The sequence below is a fragment of the Pyxicephalus adspersus genome, chromosome 8, assembly GCF_032062135.1.
Source record: "Pyxicephalus adspersus chromosome 8, UCB_Pads_2.0, whole genome shotgun sequence".
In the NCBI taxonomy this organism is placed as follows: domain Eukaryota; kingdom Metazoa; phylum Chordata; class Amphibia; order Anura; family Pyxicephalidae; genus Pyxicephalus; species Pyxicephalus adspersus.
Window position 1 is genome coordinate 45003301 of NC_092865.1, and position 25949 is coordinate 45029249.

Sequence of the window (25949 nt, forward strand, 5' to 3'; positions counted from 1 at the left end):
TTGATGTGCATTGTAATGAGTGAAATAAGTATTTGATCCCCTATCAACCAGCAACATTTCATCCTCTGTGGTGTCTTCCCTGTATACAAGTTAACAAACTGAGATTAGGAGCACCCTCTGTAAGGGAGTGCTTCTAAAGCAAGTTTGTTACAGTACCTGTATAAAAGACACCTGTCTACAGAAGCAATCAATCAATCAATCAATCAGATTCCAAACTAGCCATCATGGCCAAGACCAAAGAGCTGTCTAAGATTGTAGACCTACACAACTGGACTGGGCTACAAGACTATCGCCAAGCAGCTTGGTGAGGTGACAACAGTTGGCGCGATAATTTGCAAATGGAAGAAACACAAAATAACTGTCAATCTCCCTCGGTCTGGGGCTCCATGCAAGAACTTCCCTCGTGGAGTTGCAATGATCATGAGAACAGTGAGGAAGCAGACAGAACTACAGGGGGGGAACTTGTCAATGATCTCAGGGCAGCTGAGACCATAGTCACCAAGAAAACAATTGGTAACATACTGTGCTGTGAAGGCCTGAAATCTTGCAGAGCCCGCAAGGTCCCCCTGCTCAAGACAGCACATGTAAAGGCCCATCTGCAGTTTGCCAATGGACATCTAAATGATCCAGAGGAGAACTGGGTGAAAGTGTTGTGGTCAGATGAGACCAAAATTGAGCTCTTTGGTATCAACTCGCCGTGTTTGGGTGAGTAGGAATGATGCTTATGACCCCAAGAACACCATCCCCAAAGTCAAACATGGAGGTGGACACATTATGCTTTGGGGTGTTTTTCTGCTAAGGTGACAGGACACCTTCATCGCATCAAAGGGACGGGCCATGTACCGTCAAATCTTGGGTGAGCATCTCCTTCCCTCAGCCAGGGCATTGAAAATGATTCGTAGATGGGTATTCCAGCTTGACAATGACCCAAAACACACGGCCAAGGCAGTGGCTCAAGAAGAAGCACATGAAGGTCCTGGAGTGGCCTAGCCAATCTCCAGACTGGTCGATAGGGGATCAAATACTTATTTCACTCATTACAATGCTCATCAAGCTCTGACTTTTGAGCACTGGGCTTTTGGGGGTTCTTTTGTTGTTATTCTGTCTCTCACACCTAGAATAAACCTACTATTACAAATATTGACTGGTCATTTCTTTGTCAGAGGGCAAACGTACAAAATCAGCAAGGGATCAAATCTTTCTTTCCCTCACTGTAAATAATGGGGGATGTCAGATAGTGGGGGTGGGTGATGTCAGTTGTTGTTCAGAGTGTCAGGTCTATGAAGGGGGTAGGTATGATCGATTTTAGGGAAAGGGGTTGTTCAGTCTCAGAAGGGGGGAAGGGGTGATTCTTTGTGTCCTTCGTGCAGGTGGAACCTTTGTTCTGAGTGCGGAACGTTATGTGCGAGTGATTTGTTCCCGGTGGGGCCGGCTTGGAAGGACAGGCCTGCAGGGAGGAGGAGAGACCGGAAGTAGAGTCCGGGGAGAGCCGAGGAGCCACCACACTGTACCGAGCCAGGTATGTGTTTGTTAGAGGGAGGCCAAGCGGACCTGTCCGTGTAGATGGGGAGGGGGAGCCGTTCCTGAGCAGCCATCAGTAAAGGAGACCTGTCGGTGTGAGGGGCAATGTGTATGGAGAATGGGACTGAGATGATTTGTTTATAGAGCACCATTGTACTTTGTTTGTGAAAGAGGACCTGTCTATATAGAGGAGAAAGGATCAGTTGGTAAGAGGACCTGTCTATATGGAGGGTGGGGGATCGCTGGGTAAGAGGACCTGTGTGTATAGAGAAGGAGGGATTGGTGTGTAAGAGAACCTGTCTGTATAGAGAAGGAGGGATCGGTGTGTAAGAGAACCTGTCTGTATAGAGAAGGAGGGATCGGTGTGTAAGAGAACAGAGAAGGAGGGATCGGTGTGTAAGAGAACCTGTCTGTATAGAGGAGGAGGTATCGTCGTGTAAGAGGACCTGTCTGTATAGAGAAGGAGGTATCAGCGTGTTGGGGGCCTGTCTGTATAGAGGAGTAGGGATCGCTGTGTAAGAGGACCTGTCTGTAGAGAGGAGGAGGGATCGCTGTGTAAGAGGACCTGTCTATATAGAGGAGGAATGATCGGTGTGTAAGAGGACCTGTCTGTATTGACGGAGAGGAAACGGTGGGTAAGAGGACCTCACTGTGTATAGAGGAGAAAAGATCGGTGTGTAAGCGGAGCTGTCTGTACAGAGGGGGAGGGAGTGGTGTGTAAGAGGACCTGTCTATATAGAGGAGGAATGATCGGTGTGTAAGAGGACCTGTCTGTATTGATGGAGAGGGATTGGTGGGTAAGAGGACCTGTGGGTAAGAGGACCTGTTTGTATAGAGGAGGAGGGATTGGTGTGTAAGAGGACCTGACTGTATAAAGGAGGAGAGATTGGTGTGTAAACAGACCTGACTGTGTAGAGGCGGAGGGATCAGTGTGTAAGAGGACCTGATTGTGTAGAGGAAGAAGGATCAGTGTGTAAGAGGACATGTCTGTATAGAGGAGGAGGGATCGGTGTGTAAGAGGACCTGTCTGTATAGAGGAGGAGGGATTGGTGTGTAAGAGGACCTGTCTGCATAGAGGAGGAGAGGTCAGTGTGTAAGATGACTTGTCTGTGTAGAGGAGGAGAGATCAGTGTGTAAGAGGACTTGTCCGTAGAGGAGGAGAGATCGGTGGGCAAGAAGACCTGTCTGAATAGAGGAGAAGTGATCGGTGTGTAAGAGGACAAGTCTGTACAGGGGGGGGGGGTATTGTTGTGTAAGTGGACCTGTCTGTATAGCGGGAATGGGATTGCCATGTAAGAGGACCTGTTTGTATGAAGGAGGATGGATTGGTGGGTAAGAGGACCTGTCTGTGTACCAGAGGAGGGATCAGTGTGTAAGAGGACTCGTCTGTAAAGAGAAAGAGGAATCGGTGTGTAAGAGGACCTGTCTGTGTAGAGAAGGGGAAGTCGGTGTGTAAGAGGACCTGGTTGTGTAGTGGAGGAGGGATCGGTGTGTAACCTGTCTGTATATACTGCTTCCTATACTCTGTGTTTACCACACCGGGGTATTTCTTGGCTTTAGTGTATTATCTGTGATTCTTATCCAGGGGTCTTTCTGTCTTTGCAGCTCCGCGTCTCTCTGTCTGGGCAGGATGAGCAGGTAACGTGGCCCTCCCTGGACCGATTTGCAATGTCTGACGCCTCCATCTCGACAAGTGAGCCAGAGCTGGATCCACAGGAAGAGGACGAGGAGGAGGATGATGATGAAGATGATGAAGCTGATGAGGAAGATGGGACAGATGGGACAGATGAGGAGAACGATGGAGATGATGAGGATGAGACTCCTCCGAAAGGCAAGTGAAAAAAATTGATAACTGCCAGGCACATGTGCATGACTTTGTGTTTTGCTGATGTTCTTGGCTCCTCCCACACACCAGGATGGTAAAAAATGGTCTATGCAATAAAAAGTTTCATAGAATGGCAACGTCAGTTTCTCCCCATTATAAATTATGCAATTATTTAGCATGGTATAGAGGCGTGCACATGCTAATATATACAACTTTTATGCCCTAAAATAAGCAGTGGGCTGATTTCTTGGGTGGAGTTTTGTAAATATTAAAGGGGAAGTCAGCCTGTAGGAGTGAACTATCCAAGTAAGCACCTACATGTGATGTTGAGACTCTGTGATTGAAAGAACTGAAATCTAAAAAATTAGTAGAATATTTCAGGAGAAAAGAGTTATAGAGGATGGAGCAGAGACCTCCAGCAGTGCAGAGTAATTTAGGAGAGGAGAGTTATAGAGGAAGGTGCAGAGTCCTGTCATATTCTGTAGAGCTGCACATATATAGAACTATAAGCAGTGTGTGTGGGAGGGTGTCGCTGTATTCAGCATTCTATATAATGTGGGACAGGCAATGAGACATTAGCTATTTGACTCTGCCGTGGTTTAAGTGAGAAATTATTGTCCATGTCATTGGGATACTGTAGTAATAATTCCTTCTGTGGCTATTGTTTTGTTAACTGGAGGGTCTTGTCCTGCATTGTGCTGTTTGGGGTAAAGCTACGTACACACTTCCAATTATTATCGTTTGTAAACGAACGACGAACGATCCTGCACGATATCTGTGAACGATCGTATAGCACCGATCCTGTACATACAGATAACGACACGATCGTTCAAAGATATTGTACACACGTATATATACACACAGTATATATGAATATATATATATATATATATATATATATATATATACACACATACACTCACATACACAATACAGCCTGTATCGATCAAATGATCATCGCGCATGCTCAGAACATGCACGATCACTGAACGACCGTACACACGATAGATGGTCAACGATCGTCGTCCAATCCGATCCCCTGGTCCGATCGTTCATTTCCAACGACTATCCTCGTTTGTCGGCGTTGTTGGTTACTATTTTTACAAACGATTTTTGGCCAATCGGTCGTTCGTCGTTCATTTCCAACGATAAAAATTGGACGTGTGTACGCAGCTTAAATGTCCTGATGGCAGATTGCATAGTTTGTCACAGCTGTGTTGCCTGCTGATAGGAAGATGTTGCTGTCCCAGTGTTATGGGTTCTCTGTTATCTAATATCAAAGGCGTGATTCCCCGAGGCTCCTCCAGGTGGAGTTGGTGCTGCATTCTGATGAATGGATTGTGTTGTCTTTTGTCACCCCCACCCATGTTTAAGGCTTATATAAGGGTGCAGCGACATAAACCAGTGCTCAGAGTGCGCTCAGCCAGTTCTACGGTCACTCTGCTGGCTGTCTGTACCTGGATTTCACAACACACAGCCAGACTGGCCCTAATCCTGAAGGGCCAGGGGCCAACATGCACCTTCTGGATGAGTCCACGCAACCTGCAGGTATGTGAACACTGCTGTCACTTACCTGCCCTGTAAAAACTTTGTTTATCCGACTACATTTATACATTGTTTCTTATTCCAGAGATCTTATCCGTGCCAAAACACATATCTGGAAAAACTACATAGTGAACAGTTTATAGATTTAAGGAGTTGTTTCCTTTATTTCATAAAGAATACAGCAAGAAGATCTCCTGGACTTTTATTCTTGGTCTGTCCCTGTCAAATTTAAAGTATTCCAACCCTTTCTGTGGGTGGAAAGTTTTCAAGTTAGTGGAACCCTTTATAATGGGCAGAGCGGGTGCACAGATCTGAAAACTTTGCAGAGATGGTGACAACCGCTATAATAGACACTGCAGGGGAACAGCAAGCATGGTGGAAATCCCTATTAATGGGAACATCATGTGTACAGACCTGGGAACTCAGCAAGGATCAGCAGGGATTCCTGGGAGATAAAAGATTGCCCCATACACATCAGTTTCAGGTGGAGTCCCCCTTTATATATATGTTAGGTGTGATTTGATCTCATCAGGGTATTGCTCAGATCCTGTGAACAGATTACAGCCGTATTTGTTTTCTCCTCCAAGCCTTATATAACATCATTGTGTCTTTTATGTAACAACACTGGCTGCTTAACCTGCTTGCATAAGATGATAGGAGAACCAAGATTTCCCTCCACAAATGTTTCTCAAAATCACTTCTTATTCTCCCGGCAAATCCTCAACATAAGGGATAGTTATAAATAAAAGTTAACACGGGATGCAAATCAAATACCAGGGATTTACTTAGAGAATCGTTGGAGTGTCAGCTCTTCTGTACAGATACTGATAGGACTGGCTCAGTGTTCTCTGTACAGCACTGCAGAATATAAATGATAAAATGAATACTTTTATCATAATCTTCTTTTTCCCACGTTTAGTTCGTAACATTCTGAATATTCACAATCTTTTTTTATCCTTTCAGAAAAGTCTCAGAATGCTGCACTGGGCACCGAGAGCTCTGACCATGGAGGAGAGGAGGAGGTCAAACAGTCGGCTACGGCCGGACAGACTGGGCAGGAGGATAAAGCCAACGATGAAGCAGCCAAGAAGAGACTTCTAAAACCTGCAAACCTGAGACGTAACATCCGGTGAGACAAAGCAGGGGCCATATTGTGTTATATAGATTTTGCTGTGTGTGTGTATATATGTGTGTATATATGTATGTGTGTATATATATATATATATATATATATATATTTGTGACACACCCGAGTGTGTCTTTTTATTTGTGTGTGTGTGTTTATATATATATATATATATATATATGGCTAGGAAAACAGTGGAGCTGGATGTCTGAAGTGTTCTTCACAGAAAAGCCTTCCTACTCCTAATACCATAGTGACTGCTCATTAATCATTTGTTACTAGGACAACCACAGTGCCAGGATCACTTGTAAACTTTTATATCTCCACGATGCGGGTTCTTTCAATGCAGAAGATGTTGAAAGCGAATCAACACAACGTTAAAATATGGATGAATAGATCCTTTTTAGAAACTTACATTGATAATTCGTCTTAGCTTTCATTCTGCCCAGTTATTCATTACTATCTGATTGTAACAGTTTGCTGATGTTCTCAGTTTTTTATCAGATAGAATAAAATATAAATATATTGCTAACAGCCACGGTGGATATAAATTGACTGTGTGTGCACCAACTGTCTAATACATCATCACTGTGCTTCACATGATCTGTGCAAAGAGCAGAGTTCTGGTAAAGACCAAGCACACCCACCTACCACAGACTTCCTGCAGAAAACTTTTATTAGTCTGTCAGAGACAGCTGTATATTGGTGCCACATCCAATTTTAATCTACATTATTTTGAAGCCATCCATTATTCAATTCACATCTACTAAATATTCATGAAATGTAATTTATTTAATATTAAAAAGGAGATATATCTTTCATTATCAACATGTAAACAGACAATATGCATATCCAGTCTAAACTTTCAACGTGTGTTGGCAGAATCTGCTTTTTCAAGAATTGCGAAATTAATATCAAGGTTGCAGTGATAATTGCACTTGTTTTAAAAACGTCAAAAACCATTCACTGTTCTCCATTCTGGAGATGATACACAGGAGTCAAATAGGCAGCGTTTGCATCCGCAGGCGTCCCCTCGGCAATCTCCGCAGGCGCCTCCTCCATCTCAGCATCTGCAGACACCCTTTATCTCAGATGTGATACCCCAGCCACCAAACTTTATATGGGAACAATAAGTGTGACAATACCAACCAGCAAATAGAAACAAATTTGAGAAAGACATTAGGAATATTGATGACTGGAGAAATAATTTGCTTAACCTACTTATAACACAAATAAAAAGAAGGGGTGTCTGCAGAGCTGAGGATTCCACTTGCCAGTATTTACTCCAAGGTTTACCTTTTTTACATGCACTAGCCCATCTATTAGTTTCTTGCTTCTTTTAACTCTTTTACTTCTTTGTGTTGCAGAAAACTTCTCCGAGAAGATCAGTTGGAGTCTCAGACCAAAACCGCGCAGCAGGAGGAGTTAGAAAGACGGAAACGTCTGGAACAGCAGCGGAAAGATTATCCACTGCCTATGATCCCCACCTTACCTGCAGTGTCTCTGGACTTTCTCAATGGTACGTTTTCAGCATTGCTGAAACCCTCATCAGTTATTCCTGCAGCTATTGGGTTCACTATTTCTGAGCAGATAAAATTTTTTTAACTTTGCGATACAGTATTATAATAAGGAAAACTGAAAAGAGAGTACCATATGACTTTCCACAAACATACAACTTATTGCCGAAGCCCCAAGTTCATGGCATATAAAAGGAGATGACTGTGTTCTACATTTGATTTTACTGTGCTTGGGATTCTCATTGTTGTATTTTTCCTATTTGGAATTGCTTCTCTTCACCTAATGCTATAGCACATGTGAATTTAGTATAGTTAGTGGTCACCCTACGTGGTGTTCAACCTGAAACACAAATAATTTTAAACTTAATTTTTTAAATGTCAGAAACCCCTCTTCTTCTTTTCCCACAGTATTATATTAGGTTTGTATATATAATGTATATATAAGTCAGTTTTGTTAAATCGTTTTCCTTGAATTGCAGCAGAAGACATTGAACTGCGGCCTGCAGAGGTCTCACAACTTGTGGGAAACCAGGAGATTATCTGTTTGGATAGCAGTAGTGCTGAGAGTGATGAGGATTCACAGAGGAAAGTGGATGGCATGACAGATGGTGAGACTCAACTGGGTGTCTCCATGAGTGTGAGGATTTAGTGCTGATGAGATATTGCAATTAACTTTTTATTCTCTATTTTGTCTCCCTTTCTTTTCTTGCCCTTCCACCTTCACTCCTCCTTCTACTTTTCATCCCCTTCACCGTTAAAAGAAGTGATCGAGCTGAGCTCTGGAGAGGAAGACACCCTGCAGATTGCAGACAGTGGGGACTGCATGAATGATACTGATGGTGCCCTGGATAGCGAGAATAGCGGCTCTCATGTCAATGATGCTTTGAACCTGCCTGATGCTTTGGGGCGAGTTCTTGTCAACATCAACCACCCACCCAATGAGAAGGACATATTCCTGGCCCCTCAGCTTGCAAGAGCGGTCAAACCTCACCAGGTGAGTAGATTGTGTCTTTATATGCATGTGTTATAATGCATCAAAAACATAGCCTGCTGTGACAATATAACATAGTACAGTCTGTGCTACAAGAAACACTGAACCCCACTCAGTCCATACTGCACTCACACTCACTAATTGTTATAATTATTATGCTATTATTTATCTATGACATATACAGCAGAGATCTGCCAGTCCCATCAGTCTATGTACAGAGGAGCTGACACTCCCCACAGTCACACACTATAATTATACATTTATATATATCTGTAGAGAAACAAACATTTCTCTTTTGATGATTTGTTCTCTATTTGCTTTTCCCCATCAGATTGGAGGGATTCGCTTTCTCTATGATAACCTTGTAGAGTCTCTGGATCGTTTCTCCACCAGCAGTGGCTTTGGCTGTATCCTCGCTCACAGTATGGGTTTGGGAAAGACTCTGCAAGTCATCTCTTTCCTGGATGTGCTCTTCCAACATACATCGGCCAAGACTGTACTGGCCATTGTCCCGGTGAGTAACCACAAAGTCGCTGTTCAGAGTTCAGTCTGGAAAGACAGGAAGAGGTCCTGTAGATGGAGACGGTTATCTGACTATCTGTGTGCATTTAAAAATATTTAAGTTAAATTCTGTAGAGTGTCAGTGATTCTGGTTGTATTGTGTTGTGTTATGCTGCCTTTGTAACATGTTTCAGACATTGTTAAAAAAAGGGATCACAGCCCCTAATGTTTCCCCCCTTCTTTTTGAATGACCACCCCCCCTTCTTCCTTTTGTTTTTTTTCAAAATAAAATTGGGATAACAGGAAAGATATATACCGTGCAATGGTCCTGTTGTTGTGTTTAGTTATATATTTTCCTTCTCATTTTAACCTAAATTTTGGTTTTCTAAAAACATTTGTATTAGCATAACCAAAATTTAACCCCCACACCTCCCTCATGTCTGAATATTTTTTTAAGTCTGAATATTTTTTTATTTATCTTCTTTTTCCTAAAAAAACTTAATGTTCTTGATTTGCAATAATGTAATGAATATTTTTTGTTTTCATTTTGCTATTTTTATTTCTTGTTATCTAAAACCGGAAACTGAATTTGTTTTTATTTTTTTTTTTTATCTATAAATTATAACATGCAATGTTCTATTTGTGTCTAGACATTTTCTATGTAGAGTTGTGTTCCTGGCAGTTTATCTTTGCAGCTGTTGCTCCCCCTAACCTAAAATTTCTCCCTATTAAAGGTCAACACTCTGCAGAATTGGCTGGCCGAATTCAACATGTGGCTGCCACCACCAGAGGTGCTTCCCCCTGATCATGACGTGGAGCTGGTTCGGCCTCGCTCTTTTAAAGTCCACACTCTTAATGATGAGCACAAGTAGGTGACCATACTGATATGACCTATGCTGGAATGTAATCACAGCCCTGTACCCTGTAATGTCTTGTTTTTATTTTAGAACCACGGCTGCACGGGCCAAGGTGGTGAACGATTGGGTAGCAGATGGTGGTGTCCTACTGATGGGCTATGAGATGTTCCGCTTGCTGTCCCTGAAGAAATCATTCACTGTGGGAAGAAAAAAGAAAAGCAAGAAGGCCGCAGGCCCTGTGATTATAGACTTGGATGAGGAAGATCGTCAGCAAGAGATGTTAAAAGGTGAGGCTGCTAACATGATTCACTTATCTGTTTACCTGAACATGTCACCTGACCACACTTTAGACTTTCTTCACTGCAGCCAATCTTTTTGCTATTGCTAACTAATCATGCCTTGTTTTGCAATGTTTCTGCATAGAGGCAGCCATTGTGGTGGCTTTGCTTCATGCCCGAGCTGCCCTCTGATAACTATTTAGATCTATTTTTCCTCCACCTCAGTCGTTATCTCAAGAAAGAAGCAGGGAAATCTAACATTCTTCATAAAACCTCCTCTCCTGCATAGAAAATGTGAGCAGCGCAGTAATAGCTTCACAAAATCAGCAGTGCATGGATGATTTCATTGATGATATACAGTTACAAATGGGGGTGACTAGGCACAGAAAGACACCTAAAATGCAACTATGTGAATAAAGGAGTGTGTAGGAAATTGCTAATTTTTAGTCATAATTCAAGGTTTGGATTTTCAGGGTACTGCTTGGGCATTGTTAATGCATCAAATCTATTATGGTTCTTCCCAGCCAGCCTGTGCATTACTGCTGCTTCCTGGGAGCAAGAGATTGTCCCAGCCCATTGCATTCTTACACCCACACCTTCTGGAATCTAGAACTGAGTCAGATTTTTATCTTATTTTTGTGAAATCTTCATGTAAAGTTTTATATACAGCTTGTTTCTATGAGCAGCAGGGGACTGACAGGAAAGTGGGGCATTCATTTGCATGGTTCTCTATACCATTTCTTGATGGACAAAAGAAATCTTTACATTTTGGTTTCAGGTCCACTTTACCTTGGAAGTGTTTTCAAATTGTATCAATGATCCAGTCTGCTTTTCCACTCTATTTCAGGAATAGAGAAAGCTCTGTCCAGACCTGGACCAGATGTGGTTATCTGCGATGAAGGTCATCGGATAAAGAATTGTCATGCCAGCACCTCTCAAGCCTTAAAGAACATTCGCTCCCGAAGGCGGGTGGTTTTAACGGGTTATCCATTGCAGAATAATCTCATTGAGTACTGGTGTATGGTAGATTTTGTGCGACCGGATTTTTTAGGTACGCGGCAAGAATTTAGCAACATGTTCGAGCGACCAATCCTGAACGGACAGTGTATAGACAGCACCCCCCAGGACAAGCGTCTGATGAGATACCGTAGTCATGTTCTTCATAGCCTTCTGGAGGGCTTTGTGCAAAGGTGAGGTCCATCTGCCAGGATATTCATAGTGCACAGAACAGTGATAGAATTTAGGAACCAGTCAGCTTAATTAAAGCATTTTAACCAAAGCAGATATTTCTCTGTTGAGTGGATGCTGAACCTCCTAATGATATTTCAATGATTTCAGTTGTGGGACAGCTGTACATGTCATTTTAATATTTATTTTCATTTATGGGGAAAGTATAGGACATGGAAGAGTGGGTAGCTAAACCTAGAACCCACAGGTAGGAGGGTAAATACTAAAATATTAGGTGCATATTATTAGAATGAATGGTCAAACATGTTTAGGTAATGACAGAAGTCCTTTAAGGATCTCATATTGTGTGCAGCTGTTTAACACTGGGATTTTGGCACCTCTTAAAAACAAAAAAATTTACTTTGTCCTGGTCTCTTCTTCGTTGTAGACGAGGACACACAGTTCTGAAGGCCCAGCTTCCATCCAAAGAGGAGCATGTCATCCTGGTGCGCCTGTCCCACATCCAGAGGGCTCTCTACACAGAATTCATGAACCGCTTTCGAGATGCCGGGAATAGCGGATGGCTTGGGCTGAACCCACTGAAGGCGTTTTGTGTGTGCTGCAAGGTGAGCTGTGCCAGCATTATAGAGCAGCAAACCTGCAATCTACTTCTTGTTATCTTGTTATACTGAATTGGTAAAAAAGTTATTACAAGTTCGAGAAACATTTATATGCATAACAGATTTTCTGATAATATGATCCCTTTACTTCCATTCAGTACTTGGCTTTCTCATTAGTAAGCCAGTTACACAATTAGTACTAATTTTCTTGCCTCTGACAATCGTTAAGGTAACTGCTACTTCATGGTTTAGAATTGCTGTTTCCAACCATCCTCTTACTCTTTAGCCAGGGGTGATGAGCTGATAATAAGGAGGCTGTAGGTGGAGTGGTAACAATAGAAGCTCCTTTCAGAACCCAGAATTTTGTGTCACATTCCTGTGGCTGTAGTGTGGTGAATATGTGTAAATCACAATTCTAGCTGACCAAAATTTAAACCAAACTCCTTGTACACGCTCCTATTGTCTCTCGTCTGGACTACTGTAACATCCTCCTCTCTGGTATTCCATTACCTGACTCCCTCCCCTACAATCTATTATGAATACTGAATACTATTATGAATACTCTTCTGCTGCCTCCTTTTGTAGTTCTCTTCATTGGCTTCCATTTCACCTTAAAATCAATTTTATTTCCTGTGCTTTGCGTTCAAATACCTCCACAGCTCCCACCTACCTACCTAATACACAAATCGCCCCACAGCTTTTCTCTCACCTACCTACCTGATACACAAATCCCTCCACAGTTCTTGTCCCACTTAACTTTCTGACCTGAGAGAAAAAAACCCTAGCCACTCTCTCCTCTCCTCCTCCAATGACCTACCGTGTTTCCCCGAAAATAAGACCTACCCCGAAAATAAGACCTAGCACTTTTCCCCCAACCTGCCCTAATATAAGACCTACCCCGAAAATAAGACCTAGTAGAAAAAGAAAAAAAAAATACTCACCGAGCGGGAGACAGCGGGCGTACACACTCCGGAGCCGCACAAGCCGATGCTTGCCTTGTAGTTCCGGCTCCTGTCACAAGCGGAGTGATATTACATGCACTTCGCCTGTCAGAAGCCAGGAACTCGGCTCGCGTCTTCTGATAAGGTAAGTTTTTTTTTTTATTTTAACCAGCACAATTAAAAAAAATAAAAAAAATAAAAATGTGAGCAATCATTGCCCCAGCCACATTTTGTGCTGATTTTAGGTTTGTAAGGACAAGCTGGCTGATTTAATACAGTAACAGTGCAAGAAGAGAAATGCTGAATTCAGTAACCAATACCGGTAGCAATGAATCAATGAAGAGTTTAATTTACAATTGGGTCACCATATAAAACTCTCAAATGCACAGAAAAATAAAAAAAATAAAAATGTGAGCAATCATTGCCCCGGCCACATCCACTGAGTGCTGATTTTACACAGATCCACAGATGCTGTACAGTGCACCTGTGGGTTACCGTATCTTTTCTGGTGCACTGTGCTGCATCTGTGGATCAGTGTTAAAGCACCTTAATACGTTAACCACTTCAAAATGTGCCTTTTTTATGGCCATATTCATACATGAATATGGTAAGTGTTTTTTTTCATTAAAAAAGTATATAAGACCTACCCTGAAAATAAGACCTAATGTGTTTTTGGAAGCCCAAAAAAATATAAGACAGTGTCTTATTTTCGGGGAAACACGGTACTAATGGCTTCCTCACTCACCTTTGTCACATGCACGGCTCCAAGACGTTTCTAGAGCTGCCCTAAATCTCTGGAATGGTCTTTCTCGTTCTATTTGGGTTGCTCCTACTTTCTGCTCATTTAAAAGAGCACTGAAAAGCCATCTTTTTAAAACCTCCTACCCGTCTACTTCTCTCTCCTAAAACCCTCACTACTTTTCACCACTCCAAATCCCCCCTCCTATTGTTTGACTCTCCCCTTCTCCCGTGTCACTGTCTGTATCTGTCTGTCATTTGCAACACCTATTTAATGTACAGTGCTGCGTAATATGTTGTTGCTATATAAATCCTGTTTATTAGTAGTGGAAGCTATTATTTTTGCGGGGGCAGGGGGCTTTTTTTTTTTAATGGCCTTGATTTTAAAAAAGAATTTTCAATAAGCTCGTATAGGTGCGATGGTCAGTTGTCTGCAGACATTGGGCAATACATTGTACGTTGGGTTAAGTTGACTATTTTCAGTGGTTGGCATCTTGTCACATGTCAGGTCTATTTATAATGATTAATATTAGAATTATGTTGATATTCTGACTGACTTTTATGTTTAATGTCCAGTTTGGTAAGCATGGATATAAATTCTTATTTTTCCATTACAGATCTGGAATCATCCAGACGTTCTGTATGAGGCTCTGCAGAAGGAGAATCTAGCCAATGAGCAGGATTTGGATGTAGAGGATCTAGCTACTAATACCCGATGCCAATCCCAAAATTCGAAGGTCAAGGCGGAGCCTGGAAGTCTTGCTGCCGTTATGGGGGAAGCAGCGAATAGCAAGCTCCTGCACGGCCTTCCTTTGAACCCCAACCAAGAGAAAGCCAATCAAGTAGTTACATATGAGTGGGTGAGTAAAAGGTGTGATCAGAACAGGTCAGATATAGAACATAAGTTTTATACCACGTATGGGGTAACATGCTTTTTTCATGCATTTTAAATGGGCTTATAATACATCACAATGGACCTTTTTGGTAATCTGCAATTTATTTTATTTTTTCCCAGCATTGAAATTCTAGTTTTAGATCCCTAGTCTTTAAACTGACATGGTATATAAGTATTTGGTTTTCTAAAGAGCAACTATCATTCAGTACTGTTACTCATTCACTTTTGTATCACAATTGCAACATGTGTTACTGAGTTCTGTTAATATTTAAGTCCTGACCCAATTATTAATAAAAATACTATGAAGTACATACTAGCTTACATACATACATTTTGATGTATGGCCTCTTAGTTTCTGATTTTCGGACTCACTTCTCACATTGCTTTCCCTATTCTCCAGGCCAAAGAAATTCTGTTTGACTACCAAACGGGTCAGCTACAGAACTCCCCAAAGATGGTATTGCTTTTTCACCTGATTGAGGAGAGTATGAAACTGGGTGACAAGATCCTTGTCTTCAGGTGAGTGATTCCCCTGTTGTCCCTGGAATGAGCTGTATGAATACTTAGGATGGTCCAATATAACATCATCTTCTCAATATCAATATAATTTCTCCTTGCAGTCAGAGCCTTTCCACCCTCTCCATCATAGAGGAGTTTTTAGCAAAGAGAACAATGCCAGTACGACCTGGAACTGAGGGTCAGGAGAGTCACACCTGGGTCCGAAATATCAACTATTACCGTAAGTGATCATTTCTACTGATGAAGGTGTACTGGGTCTGTTCTTGGTGTCTTTGTATCCTTCCTGACCTTTATGTTGCAGAATCTTTTGTCTATAACCCTTGTGTCTGACCTACAGCCCTTTCTTAGTTTTGTGACCCTTGGGCCCCTGCAATTGTGTTCTATCTTTCCTTACCTATGTATTTGCCCAGCCTAGTGTAGGATATTTTATTTGCTTCCATTAGTTGTGGGGCTTTTTTTTTCACACAGCCTTCCTTTTCCTGTGCTGTTTTTCCCCTGATCATTAATAACAATGGATCTTGCAGATGTTTGTTTAATCATGTAGATCCCTTGATGGTGCTGGATCATCTGCCATTAATACTTTATGAATCACTAACACAGCAAAATGTAGAATGGATCTGGTCCCAGATTGAAAACATTTGCTAACAAATAGCAAATTACTTTTAAGAAATCCATCCCAGGTTCTCTCATGATAGTTCAATCTCTTGAGAGCTTGAATTAATCAGGCCCAGAATGCGTATGCAGATCAAGTGTTAAGCTGATGTCTTCAGAGTTTCCCTTACAGTTATCTGCATGCTTGTTTCAGGCATGTCACTGAAACTATAAAGATCAGCTTTGCATTTTAAAATAATTTTTAAAAAATGAGGTCAGCAGCGGCAGCCCCATGGTTTGTTTTTAGGAAAGTTTTCTGTAAATTCTATCCAAAAATCAGCTTTGTTCTGTAATCTATGACGGGTCCACTTTGAATTTGTTATGAAGAAAACTAGTAATGTTTTGTCATTAAAGAAAATATTCTGCTAGTCTGTGTTGGCAGTAGGTTTGGGATATATCTGATATTCCAAAAACATGCAGTTAGGTTAATTGGCTTCCCCCCAAAATTGTCCTAAGGCTGTATTAAAGCCATATGACTATAGTAGGAGCAACTAGGGACATGCCTATGGACTTTGTACAGTGTTGCTTAATATGATGGCACTATATAAATACTGTGTAATAATAATAATGTTCTCTACTAGTGTAAATGATTATGAATAATTATCACGTTATATTATTATTATTATTTTTATTAATAATCACAATTTATATAATGCCATCATATTATGCAGCGCTGTACATTAAATAGGGGTTGCAAATGACAGACAATTACAGACCTTGACACAGGAAGAGGAGAGGGCCCTACCCCGAAGAGCTTAAAATCCAAGAGGTGGGGAAAGTATCACACAATAGAAGGGGGATATGGAGTGGTGGGAAATAGTGAAGGTTAGGAGACAGAAGAAAATGGGTAGGGAAGTTTGAAAAGATGGCTTTTGAGTGCTCTTTTAAATGAGCAGAAACTGGGAGCAATAGGACGAAGAAGACCATTCCAGAGAGTCAGGGCAGCTCTAGAAAAGTCGTGGGATAAGGTTATGAGTGAGGAGGTCTCTAATAGGCCATTGGAGGAGTATAGAGAGAGCGTCTAGGGAGGGATTTAAAAGCAAAGCACAGAAGCTTGAATTTACTTCCCCGGTGAAATGGATGCCAATGAAGAGAACTCAGAGAGGTACCAGAGGAGGAGTGGTGGGAAGGATGGATGAGTCTGGCTGCAGCATTCATAATACATTGTAGATGAGAGAGTCGGGTTAGTGGAATACCAGAGAGGAGGATGTTACAGTAGTCTATATGAGAGATAAGAGCGTTTTTTTAAGGAGTTTGGTGGTCTCTGGGGACAGGTATGGGTGGATTGTGGAGATGTTGTGCAGGTTTATTGAGAGGTAAATGAGAGGGCAGAATTGAAGGTGACACTAAAACAACGTGCCCGAGAGGAGGAATGAATAGGTTTTGTTAACAGTTAGAAATATGTCGGGGAGATTTGGAATGTTTTATCCAGGTTGAGTTTCAGAAATTAAACTTTATCCAGGACTGAGGGAGACAAGTCAGGGGTGGACAGATAGATTTGAGTGTCATGAGCATACAGATGGTACTGTAAACGAAAGAATAATATGAGACTACCGAAAAGAGGAGGTGTACAGAGAAAAGAGAACTGATTTATAATAAACAGCACCAGTTTACTTTGCATTTTTCTGGAGATGGACCATTCTTCTTTGCTTATCTGGAAACTTTGCAGACTTAGTAAATCTACTTGTCTCTGCTTTCATTTCCAATTCTTACTTTTTTCCCACCCCATCCAGAGAGAAAATAACTTTTTATTATTTTGAAGTAATATAGGTTTTTGCTTGAGAGTATTTTATAATTACAAGAAAGGATAGATACAGAGAGGGCTTTTTAGGCTTTCAATTTAAGTTGGGTTTACTCAGATAAAGAATATATATCAGCTTTAAACTTTCTCAAGAACAATAACAGTTGTACCGATGATAAATACATTTGTTTTGTTCTCTTGATTTGTGATCTAAAATAGTATCCCAGTCTCCGAACCCGACGTGTTTCGCCGATAGGCTTCCTCGGGATTGAGACGATTAATAAATCCATGATCACTTAATCCTGTTTGCGATAGTGGTGTGTAGAAAACAGAGGTGTATCCAGGAATATCCAGGAAATATCAGTTAGGCAGCTGTCAAAAGGATCACGCTTGAGAGATACATCGATTTATTTGTTGTATGACTGATCTTATTCTGTATGTTTTTTTTCGTTTAGGTCTGGATGGAAGCACCTCAGCCTCAGAAAGGGAGAGATTAATCAACCAGTTTAACGATCCCAGTAATGAGCAAGTGTGGCTGTTTTTGCTGTCCACCCGGTTAGTGACTTTTTTTTATTTACTATGCACTAATTATTTATAAAATGTTCCTGTGAAGTTTCTCATTTGTCCAGATCATTGTGTATCTAGTAGTAGATGGTCACATTGTATTGGACGTTTTCTTGTAATGCCGAAGATGTTACCCTGCCAATGATAAAGAGCAGAACTGATAAAGCAGCTTGAAAAAGTGTTTAACATTACAAGAACAAGTCCAGTTGAATGTGGCAAACCACTACTGCATTCTATATACTGTTCTTTACAATATTGTTCCCGAAACAATAAATTTGGTGCAATTTAAATTGTCATGTGGGATTAGTACTTGCAGGAAAGGGGCTATGATATGTCTCCTAAAGCCTCACATTCATTTTGGTCTCTTTGGCTCCATATGGGTTAAGTGCTTGACAAAGGGGGAAGGGTAGTAGGTACAAATACATAGTTATCCTTCGTCCCCTGGCAGCTGGAGCTCTCCTGTACTGTTCCTAGGGTTTGCTTATTGCATCATACATCTCATAGCAGCATAAGAAATGAGGGTCCTGATTAATAATTCCTACATCTGTAGGGGACCAGGAGCTATGAGGGTCCTGATAATTACAGCCTATATCTAATGGGATATAGGAGCTATTAGGGTATGGATCATTACAACTTATATGTGTAAGGGAGCAGGAACTATGAGGGTCCTGATCATCACCGCTTACATCTATTAAAATACTGCAGTTATGAGGGTCATTATAATTACTGCTTATATCCGTAAGGGGCAAGGAGCTATGAGGGTCCTGTTCATCACAGCTTACATATAATGGGATACAGGAGCTATGATATGAGGGTCCTGATCATTACTACTTACATCTGTAAGGGGGAAGGAGCTATGAGGGGCCTGATAATTACAGCTTACATCTAATGGGAACCAGGAGATATAGGGTCTTGATCATTGGAGCCCATATCTAAGACAGGGGATATGAGGGTCATGATTACTAGAACTTACAATCTTGGAGGAAACAGGAAATTAAAACACAAAGAATGTGAAGTTTTAAGGAGATGGAACAGCACGCTGTAGATGGTAATTAACACAACATACAGCTGCTAGTTTTTGGGGAACTTGTTACTAAAGAACAGAGATGACAGGTGAGCATCATGATAAATAGCTGTCGGGAAGCAGGTAAATAACACATAGAGCAGTTTGTAAGGTGAAATGGGGTTTAATTTTAACTCTTCAGTCATTTATCATTTCCTGATATTACTTTCTTTCAGTGCTGGCTGTCTTGGTGTCAATCTAATCGGGGCGAATAGGGTGGTTGTGTTTGATGCTTCCTGGAATCCATGTCATGACGCTCAGGCCGTATGCCGAGTATACCGATATGGGCAGAGAAAACCTTGTCACATTTACCGCCTGGTGTCTGACTTCACTCTGGAGCGTAAAATATACGATCGACAGATTACCAAGCAGGGGATGTCAGGTGATTAGAGAATGATGTACATATGGCATCAAAGGAGGTATTTATGCTGACTATGATGCTGACTTCTTTTTGTCTGTCTCCAGACCGTGTGGTTGATGACCTGAACCCAGAGATGAATTTTACCCGCCGTGAGGTGGAGAATCTTCTGCATTTTGTAGAGGAGGAGCCGGATCTTACAAAGCAGCACTTGGATTCTGCCAAGTTTCCAGAAGTGGTCCTACAGAAAGCCTGTAATATGTACCCCCATCTGATCACCAAGGTTTGTCACTTCCTTTTCTCCATCACCTGACGGACAGTAACATATAGCATCCCATTAGGTGTCAGATAGCTAAAGTCAGGTTTTTCAAACATTGAAGGTTGTTAACGATTTTTCTGTGGAAATTGGGTCTCTTTCTGTTTTCTGTGCAAGGGTATTTTATAATCACATGATTAGTGCTAATCACATGATAAGGTATAAAAAGAGACGTGCAGAGAAGACCCTAGCTGCATTTATCAAAGACTCAGATGTGTGTAAGCTTTTCTGGGCACCTCCTCCTGTGTCACTGTCTGTATCCGCTTGTCATTTGCAACCCTTATTTAATGTAGAGCACTGCGTAATATGTTGGCGCTATATAAATCCTGTTTATTTGTAATAATAATATTAATCTTAATAATAATAATGTGTGGTCAAGGATTTATCTTACAGCATGACATAAAGCTTGACCATTCTAAGCTGTCATTCACAACAATAGCATATAGCTCTCTACTCTACTCTACTCCAAGTAAATTCTTGTGCTGGGTAAATCTCTGTTTTGTTTCTTTTGCACCGTTGTTTTGTTAGGGGGTTGGATCATTAATGTGATGATTTTTTTCTTGTTTGCAGGATCCCTTTCAGCACGAGTCCCTTCTCCTTGACCGTAAAGAACAGAAACTGACACTGGCAGAGAAGAAAGCAGCAAAGCGTGGTTATGAAGAGGAAAAGAGGGCTTCTGTGCCGTACTCGCGTCCATCCTACACACAATATTACCCAGCTCCGGACCACAGTCTTGCTAATATCCCTGCATTCAGCCAGAGGAACTGGTAAGTGGCAGGGGTGGGGTCCAACCTTGGCAGGGAATAAAGGTGGCATTGGTGCTTGGCAAGAAGGGTGGAATTTTTGTAATTAACGGTTGGCAGGATTAATGGCAGTGGAGAGTGGCTGGAAGGGTAGATAGTGTTAATTAGCGGGGTGGGTAAGCGTCTTGCTGATGATGCAAAAATGATTTTGTACCTTTTGGTTGCAGTATTTTTGTTATTTCTTCCTTACAGGCGCCCACTAATAAAGGGTGATGACAGGCCAATTGCCAGTGTTCGACCTTTGCAGTCCACACCAATACCCATGATGCCTAGGCATATCCCTGTTAGCCACCCTGGATCCACTTCTGGTTCTCTCCATCCCTTCAATTTTCCCGTCAACTATCTGCAAAGAGCAGGTGTCCTGGTACAGAAGGTGGTGACCACCACAGGTGAGCAGATCCCTTTCTTACCCATTGGCTCTTAAATAAACTGATGAATAAAAACTGATAGTCAATATATGTGAATACATTTTAAAATATCTCAACCCTGTGTAGTAGTGTAAATGAACTGGGTCTCATGAGTGACTTCTGCTTTTCTGTCTTAGACATTGTTATTCCTGGAATGACCACATCAACAGATGTTCAGGCCCGAATCAGTGCAGGAGAGAGCATTCATGTTATCCGTGGCACGAAGGGTAAGTGAATACGCAGTGGTAAAACCATGTAAGATGATGTTGCCCTTTCCAAAATGTAGCCCCCCTCCCAGAAGCCAGTTTGTTCTCTCAATACTTATAGTGTAACATCAGGCAAATAGCTGAAAATGCATATATGGTAGCTGTGTCCCTGCAATACCCTGTTTGGCAAATTGTGTGCTTTTTATATCTGCCTAGGGGTTGATTTTAACATCCTTAAAAAACTGTGTGTAAACTCGGCATAAAAATCCCCCTTTGCAAACAGTCTGCTAGGGTGGCATAAAACATGTCACGGACATTACTAACTGTAGCCTAGTGCAGGAAAAGCATCTTCTGCAGATTCATTTTATTTTTATTCACTGTAATAATCTTCTCTTTTATTTATATGTACAGGAACGTACATTCGCACCAGTGACGGAAGGATATTTGCCATCCGGTCTAGCAGTAAGAAGAGTTCAGAGCCTCGGCGTCCTCCACCTCCAGGTAGGACATTACATCTAGATTACTCATCATGGTGATGGCTTATAACGCAATCATAGCTGACCAGGAGGATATATGTGAATACGTGCAACAGAGGGCAGCTAGTGTGACCTGGGTTTAAAATTCAGCCATATGTTTTGGTTTGTGAATGATTTTTGCTGCAAAATATCATTTCTTTTTTCCTATGGAAATGTTGCTTCCTGATCTCTCACTCCAGTGCTCAAGGTTGAGAAATGTCCATACCTCATCCTAACAGCCACATCTTGAATCACATGTATCTCCTCTCAGATTTTTATTGCAAAGAAATAGAGTGGTGTGTGCTAATTATTATTATTACAAAGAATTTATATAGTGCTGACTTATTACTTAGCGCTGTACAAAGTCCATAGTCATGTCACTAGCTGTCCTTCAAAGGGACTCACAATCCAATGACCCTACTGTCTTATGTCTTTTCTACAGTCTAAGGACAATTTTGGGGGGAAGTCAATTTACCTAACTGCATGTTTTTGGGATGTGGGAGGAAACCCACACAAATGCAGGGAGAACCTGCAAACTTCATGTAGATAGCATCCTGGCTGGGATTTGAACCTGGACCTACAGCTGCAAAGGCCTACACAGGGGTAACTAGGTTTTACTAAGTTCTAATTATCAGCTCTGGCATCTGTGCCTAGCACTTTTATGTTTCGACAGTTGGTTTCTGGAGTCTGTATCTGAATCTATAATTTTCCTGTATTTTCACTGTTTTTTTTTTTTGGCAGAACTTCATGCATTGTTTGTTTTTGACAACCATTGTGTCTTTTGCCTATAGGTCCCCAGACTCAGCCTGGTCCGTACATGAGCAACGGTCGCCATGCTTCAAGCCCACCCCCCCAAGAGAAGGATGAGCCACAGAGGCCGACCTCTCCTGACAGTCCAGAGATTTTGGGCGAGTTGCACCAGTACAGAGATTCGGGTGGTTCTCGAGGCACCAACAGCACACCCCAGCTTCCCAACCCCATGATGCAACCCCAAAGTATGAACCAAGCTCCTAGAACGCTGCCCAGAAAACGCAAAGAGCCGTCTGATCAGATAGGCCTCTGGCCCTCCACCAAAAGACACCCCTACGCACAGTATGGCTACCCTGGCTTGGGAGGTTTTGGAGTCCCACCTTCTACGATAAACCACAGCTTAGGGAGACCTGCAAACTCTATGTATATGGGGGCGAGTAGCGGGTCCACCCCCTTTCAGCTGCCGTCTTTGCTCTCGGACCCACAGCTAGGCCTTCCTCTTGCCCCAGACTCCATCATGACGCCCACTTCAGGCTCTTCTTCTGTCCCATCGTCCAATATGCCCCCTTACTTGCTTCCCCCTGGCTTCTCGCTCCCATTTACACAACCATTGCTGCCACAAACCCGAATGTTTGCCCCGTTCCCTTCGTCTGTGCTCAACCGAGGACTGTCGAGCAACAGTGCTGCGTCAACCTTCCCAGGCTACCTCTCCTCTCAGTCCAGCTACCAGTCCCCAAATGCCGGATCAACCTCCCAATCCCTTCCCTCGGGGGAAGCAAAAACGGGATCGAGTGAAGAAGATGGGAGAGATGATGATGTGGTGGAGGTGACAGGGAAATAAAAAAAACATGACATTGTACATTCGATAGGAGAAGACCGATGGAGAACTACCTTCCCCCAAGCAGCACTGGTTGTCACCTGTGCCATGGGTGTGTTTGGCAGAAAGTTTGGTTGTGGGGTAAAATCTGCAGCCCTGATGTGTTTTAAGAAGGTGCTGGGCTAACAAGCACAGGAAACCAGCCCAATTTTTCATCATTGTGTCATTCCACATAGAGAGGACAAGATATGGGGGGAATTTGGATCTACTCTCGTCCCTGGATCCTCTGTAGCTCATCTGTAACAAAACAAGCGTCTGTTTTTGAACTTCCAAACCCACTTTTTTTTTTACACCCCTAACACCTTGCTGTCATATTTGAATGGTATGTTGGGTCGTGTTAGACGTTGACCCTTGATAGGCGTCTATCTTGTGACATCATCTTCATCATTTTGAAGTAACAGAATTGTGGTTCATTTCTGCAAGCTAAAGAGCACACAGCACTGCGTTGTCGGCACCAACGTCACATCATCGTCTTAAAAGACTGGCGAATGCCAAGCTTGCATCTGGATTTTAAGATCTGTCCCATTTGGTTTTATCTCAGGAGGGGGAGGTAAACATCATCTGGAGTTAATTTTTGTTTTTTAATATGGATTCATGTATTTCACTCTGAAACAGACGCGTGTCTAATGCAAATAGTTACCTGTGAGCAGTTTAAAAGCAGCCTATTGACATCCAGCTGGTGACGCTCTTACAAAATGTGTTGTCCAATGTATAAAAAAAGAAAAAAAAATAGATGATGGAAATGTTCTGCAGTGGTGACAGCCCCTCTCCCAGCCCTGCAGTGAAGGAGTTACCAGAATCAGGTCTTTTTGATGTTTTATCAAACGTATTTTCTGTAAATGTTCATTTATTTCCCTTGTTTCCAGATCTAGGTGAGTCGCCTAATAATGTTGGCCTCATTTAAATGAATTTTATTTTTGTTGACACACTGATTGCACTGCAGCCGCGCCGGGGGTGAAAGCAGGGATCTCTGTAGTGCAATCTGTGAGTCAGAATAAAAAGAAAAAAAAGAAAAAAAATTAACTTTTGAAGAGTTAAAAAAAGGAACAGTGACCAATTGTGTTTCCTGGAACTGAAAATGCTGAAGTTCCGACACTTGCCTGGGTGCTGCGTGCTACCTGCCAATGTGTATTCCGTATTGACGGATAAAGGGGATAAAATAATGCAGTAAACGCACCTAAATCATATGTGGAGAGTATTTGGTGGGACAGAAATAAGAATATTTTTGGAATGTGATAAAGCTGTTGTCTGTAGCAACGAATGGACTTTTTGTGATCATTGATTAGTGAATACAGAGAATCTGATTGGCTGTTTGTTCAGATCAGAAGAAATCATTGAATATCAACTGTAAAGGTTAAGATTCAAAATATTTCTTTAGTTCAGAAGAGAAATAATGGATTTATAAGTTGGAAATCTGCATAACCTGCCATCCTAATTCTGAAGATTGAAGTTTCCCGGCTGTCCTCTTTGAAGTTGTTTTCATTGAAGTCACTGAACAAGAAAACATCCAGACAAGTCCTGTGCAATAATAGGCTACATCAAGGTCCCCAAATAATTGCACTGCATCCCTAATTTATAGTATATTGGTTAAAAAAATCCCGAATGGGACTTTTCACGTTTACACAATAAAAACATCATTTTTGAAATATCCATCAAACACTCAAAAACAAAATCATTCAACATACAATAAACAGATGACATAGACACTGACCAAACGTACATAATTAAAAATAAAAATGTTCCTACGCATTTCGCACAGCTTCATCAAGAGAAGCACCAGGCTGTGTCAGCATGGGATAATGAATGTTGATCAGTGGGCATGTTATATTTTTTTTAGTGGCAATGTTTTAATTTTATAATTTGGACTGTTTGTTTCAGATATCAGTGTTTCTCCTCGTGAAGCTGTTTGTGCGAAACTCAACAGTTTTTTTACCTTTGGTCAGTACTATGTCATTTTTTTTTTTTGGGATGTTTAATGATTTTGTGTTTGAGTGTTTGACGGATTAATTATAAAATGATGATTTTATTGTTTGTACCTAAAAAGTCCCATTATGGTCAAAGTCCTGTGCATACTTGTTCTGGGACAGGGAAAGTATTCAGACTTGAAATCACCAGTATGAGAGCCAGGAAATGATGATTTTTGGACCCCTTGGCATCTCCCCTATTTCTCCAATCATAGGAAATGTTGGCAGCAGGACAACCTTGTGTAGTCAGCAATTTACTGAGTAAAAAATATATTGATATCAATTGTCCTTAAAGTTAAAAATGTGTTTTCTATCAATGATCTTGCAATTGAGTATTCTCCAATCACAGTGAATTATTTTGTGATTTGATTACATGTAAAATAATTGGGTGATGCCAGCTTGCCTGATCGTTGTCACACACAGCTGTGATATAATACATGTTTTGGGTTATCAGTTGAAACTCTTGAAACTCGGGGATGCAGCCTTGGGGATGGGGATGGGGATGGGGATGGGGGGGGGGGGGGGGGGGGGGGGGGGGGGGGGGTCAGTGCTGCTTCCTAATCTTTGCTTTCCAACTGGCACAGAGAAGGAATTTTGTCAAATTTCTCATCCCTGCATGTTTTCAATAGACTTTGCATCTTGCAGGAGATCATGCAGTTTCTCTGCTTCATTTGGAATCAGACCCCGTGCACC

The 25949-nt window shown here is 41.7% G+C and overlaps 1 protein-coding gene across 1 annotated transcript; it reads left to right on the forward strand.

Moving 5' to 3' along the window:
* Positions 1-1363: 1363 nt before the first annotated feature.
* Positions 1364-25604, forward strand: RAD54L2 (RAD54 like 2). The gene is made up of 22 exons (XM_072420350.1): positions 1364-1519; positions 3127-3352; positions 5855-6020; positions 7385-7536; positions 8014-8142; positions 8296-8528; positions 8857-9039; positions 9761-9894; positions 9974-10170; positions 11009-11351; positions 11777-11954; positions 14245-14487; positions 14923-15041; positions 15143-15261; positions 17889-17988; positions 19237-19442; positions 19526-19701; positions 20305-20501; positions 20730-20926; positions 21082-21171; positions 21562-21651; positions 22457-25604. Exons 2-22 carry the CDS (start codon positions 3190-3192, stop codon positions 23254-23256), a joined length of 4215 nt encoding a protein of 1404 aa, XP_072276451.1. The 5' UTR covers positions 1364-1519; positions 3127-3189; the 3' UTR covers positions 23257-25604.
* The last annotated feature ends 345 nt before the right edge of the window (positions 25605-25949 follow it).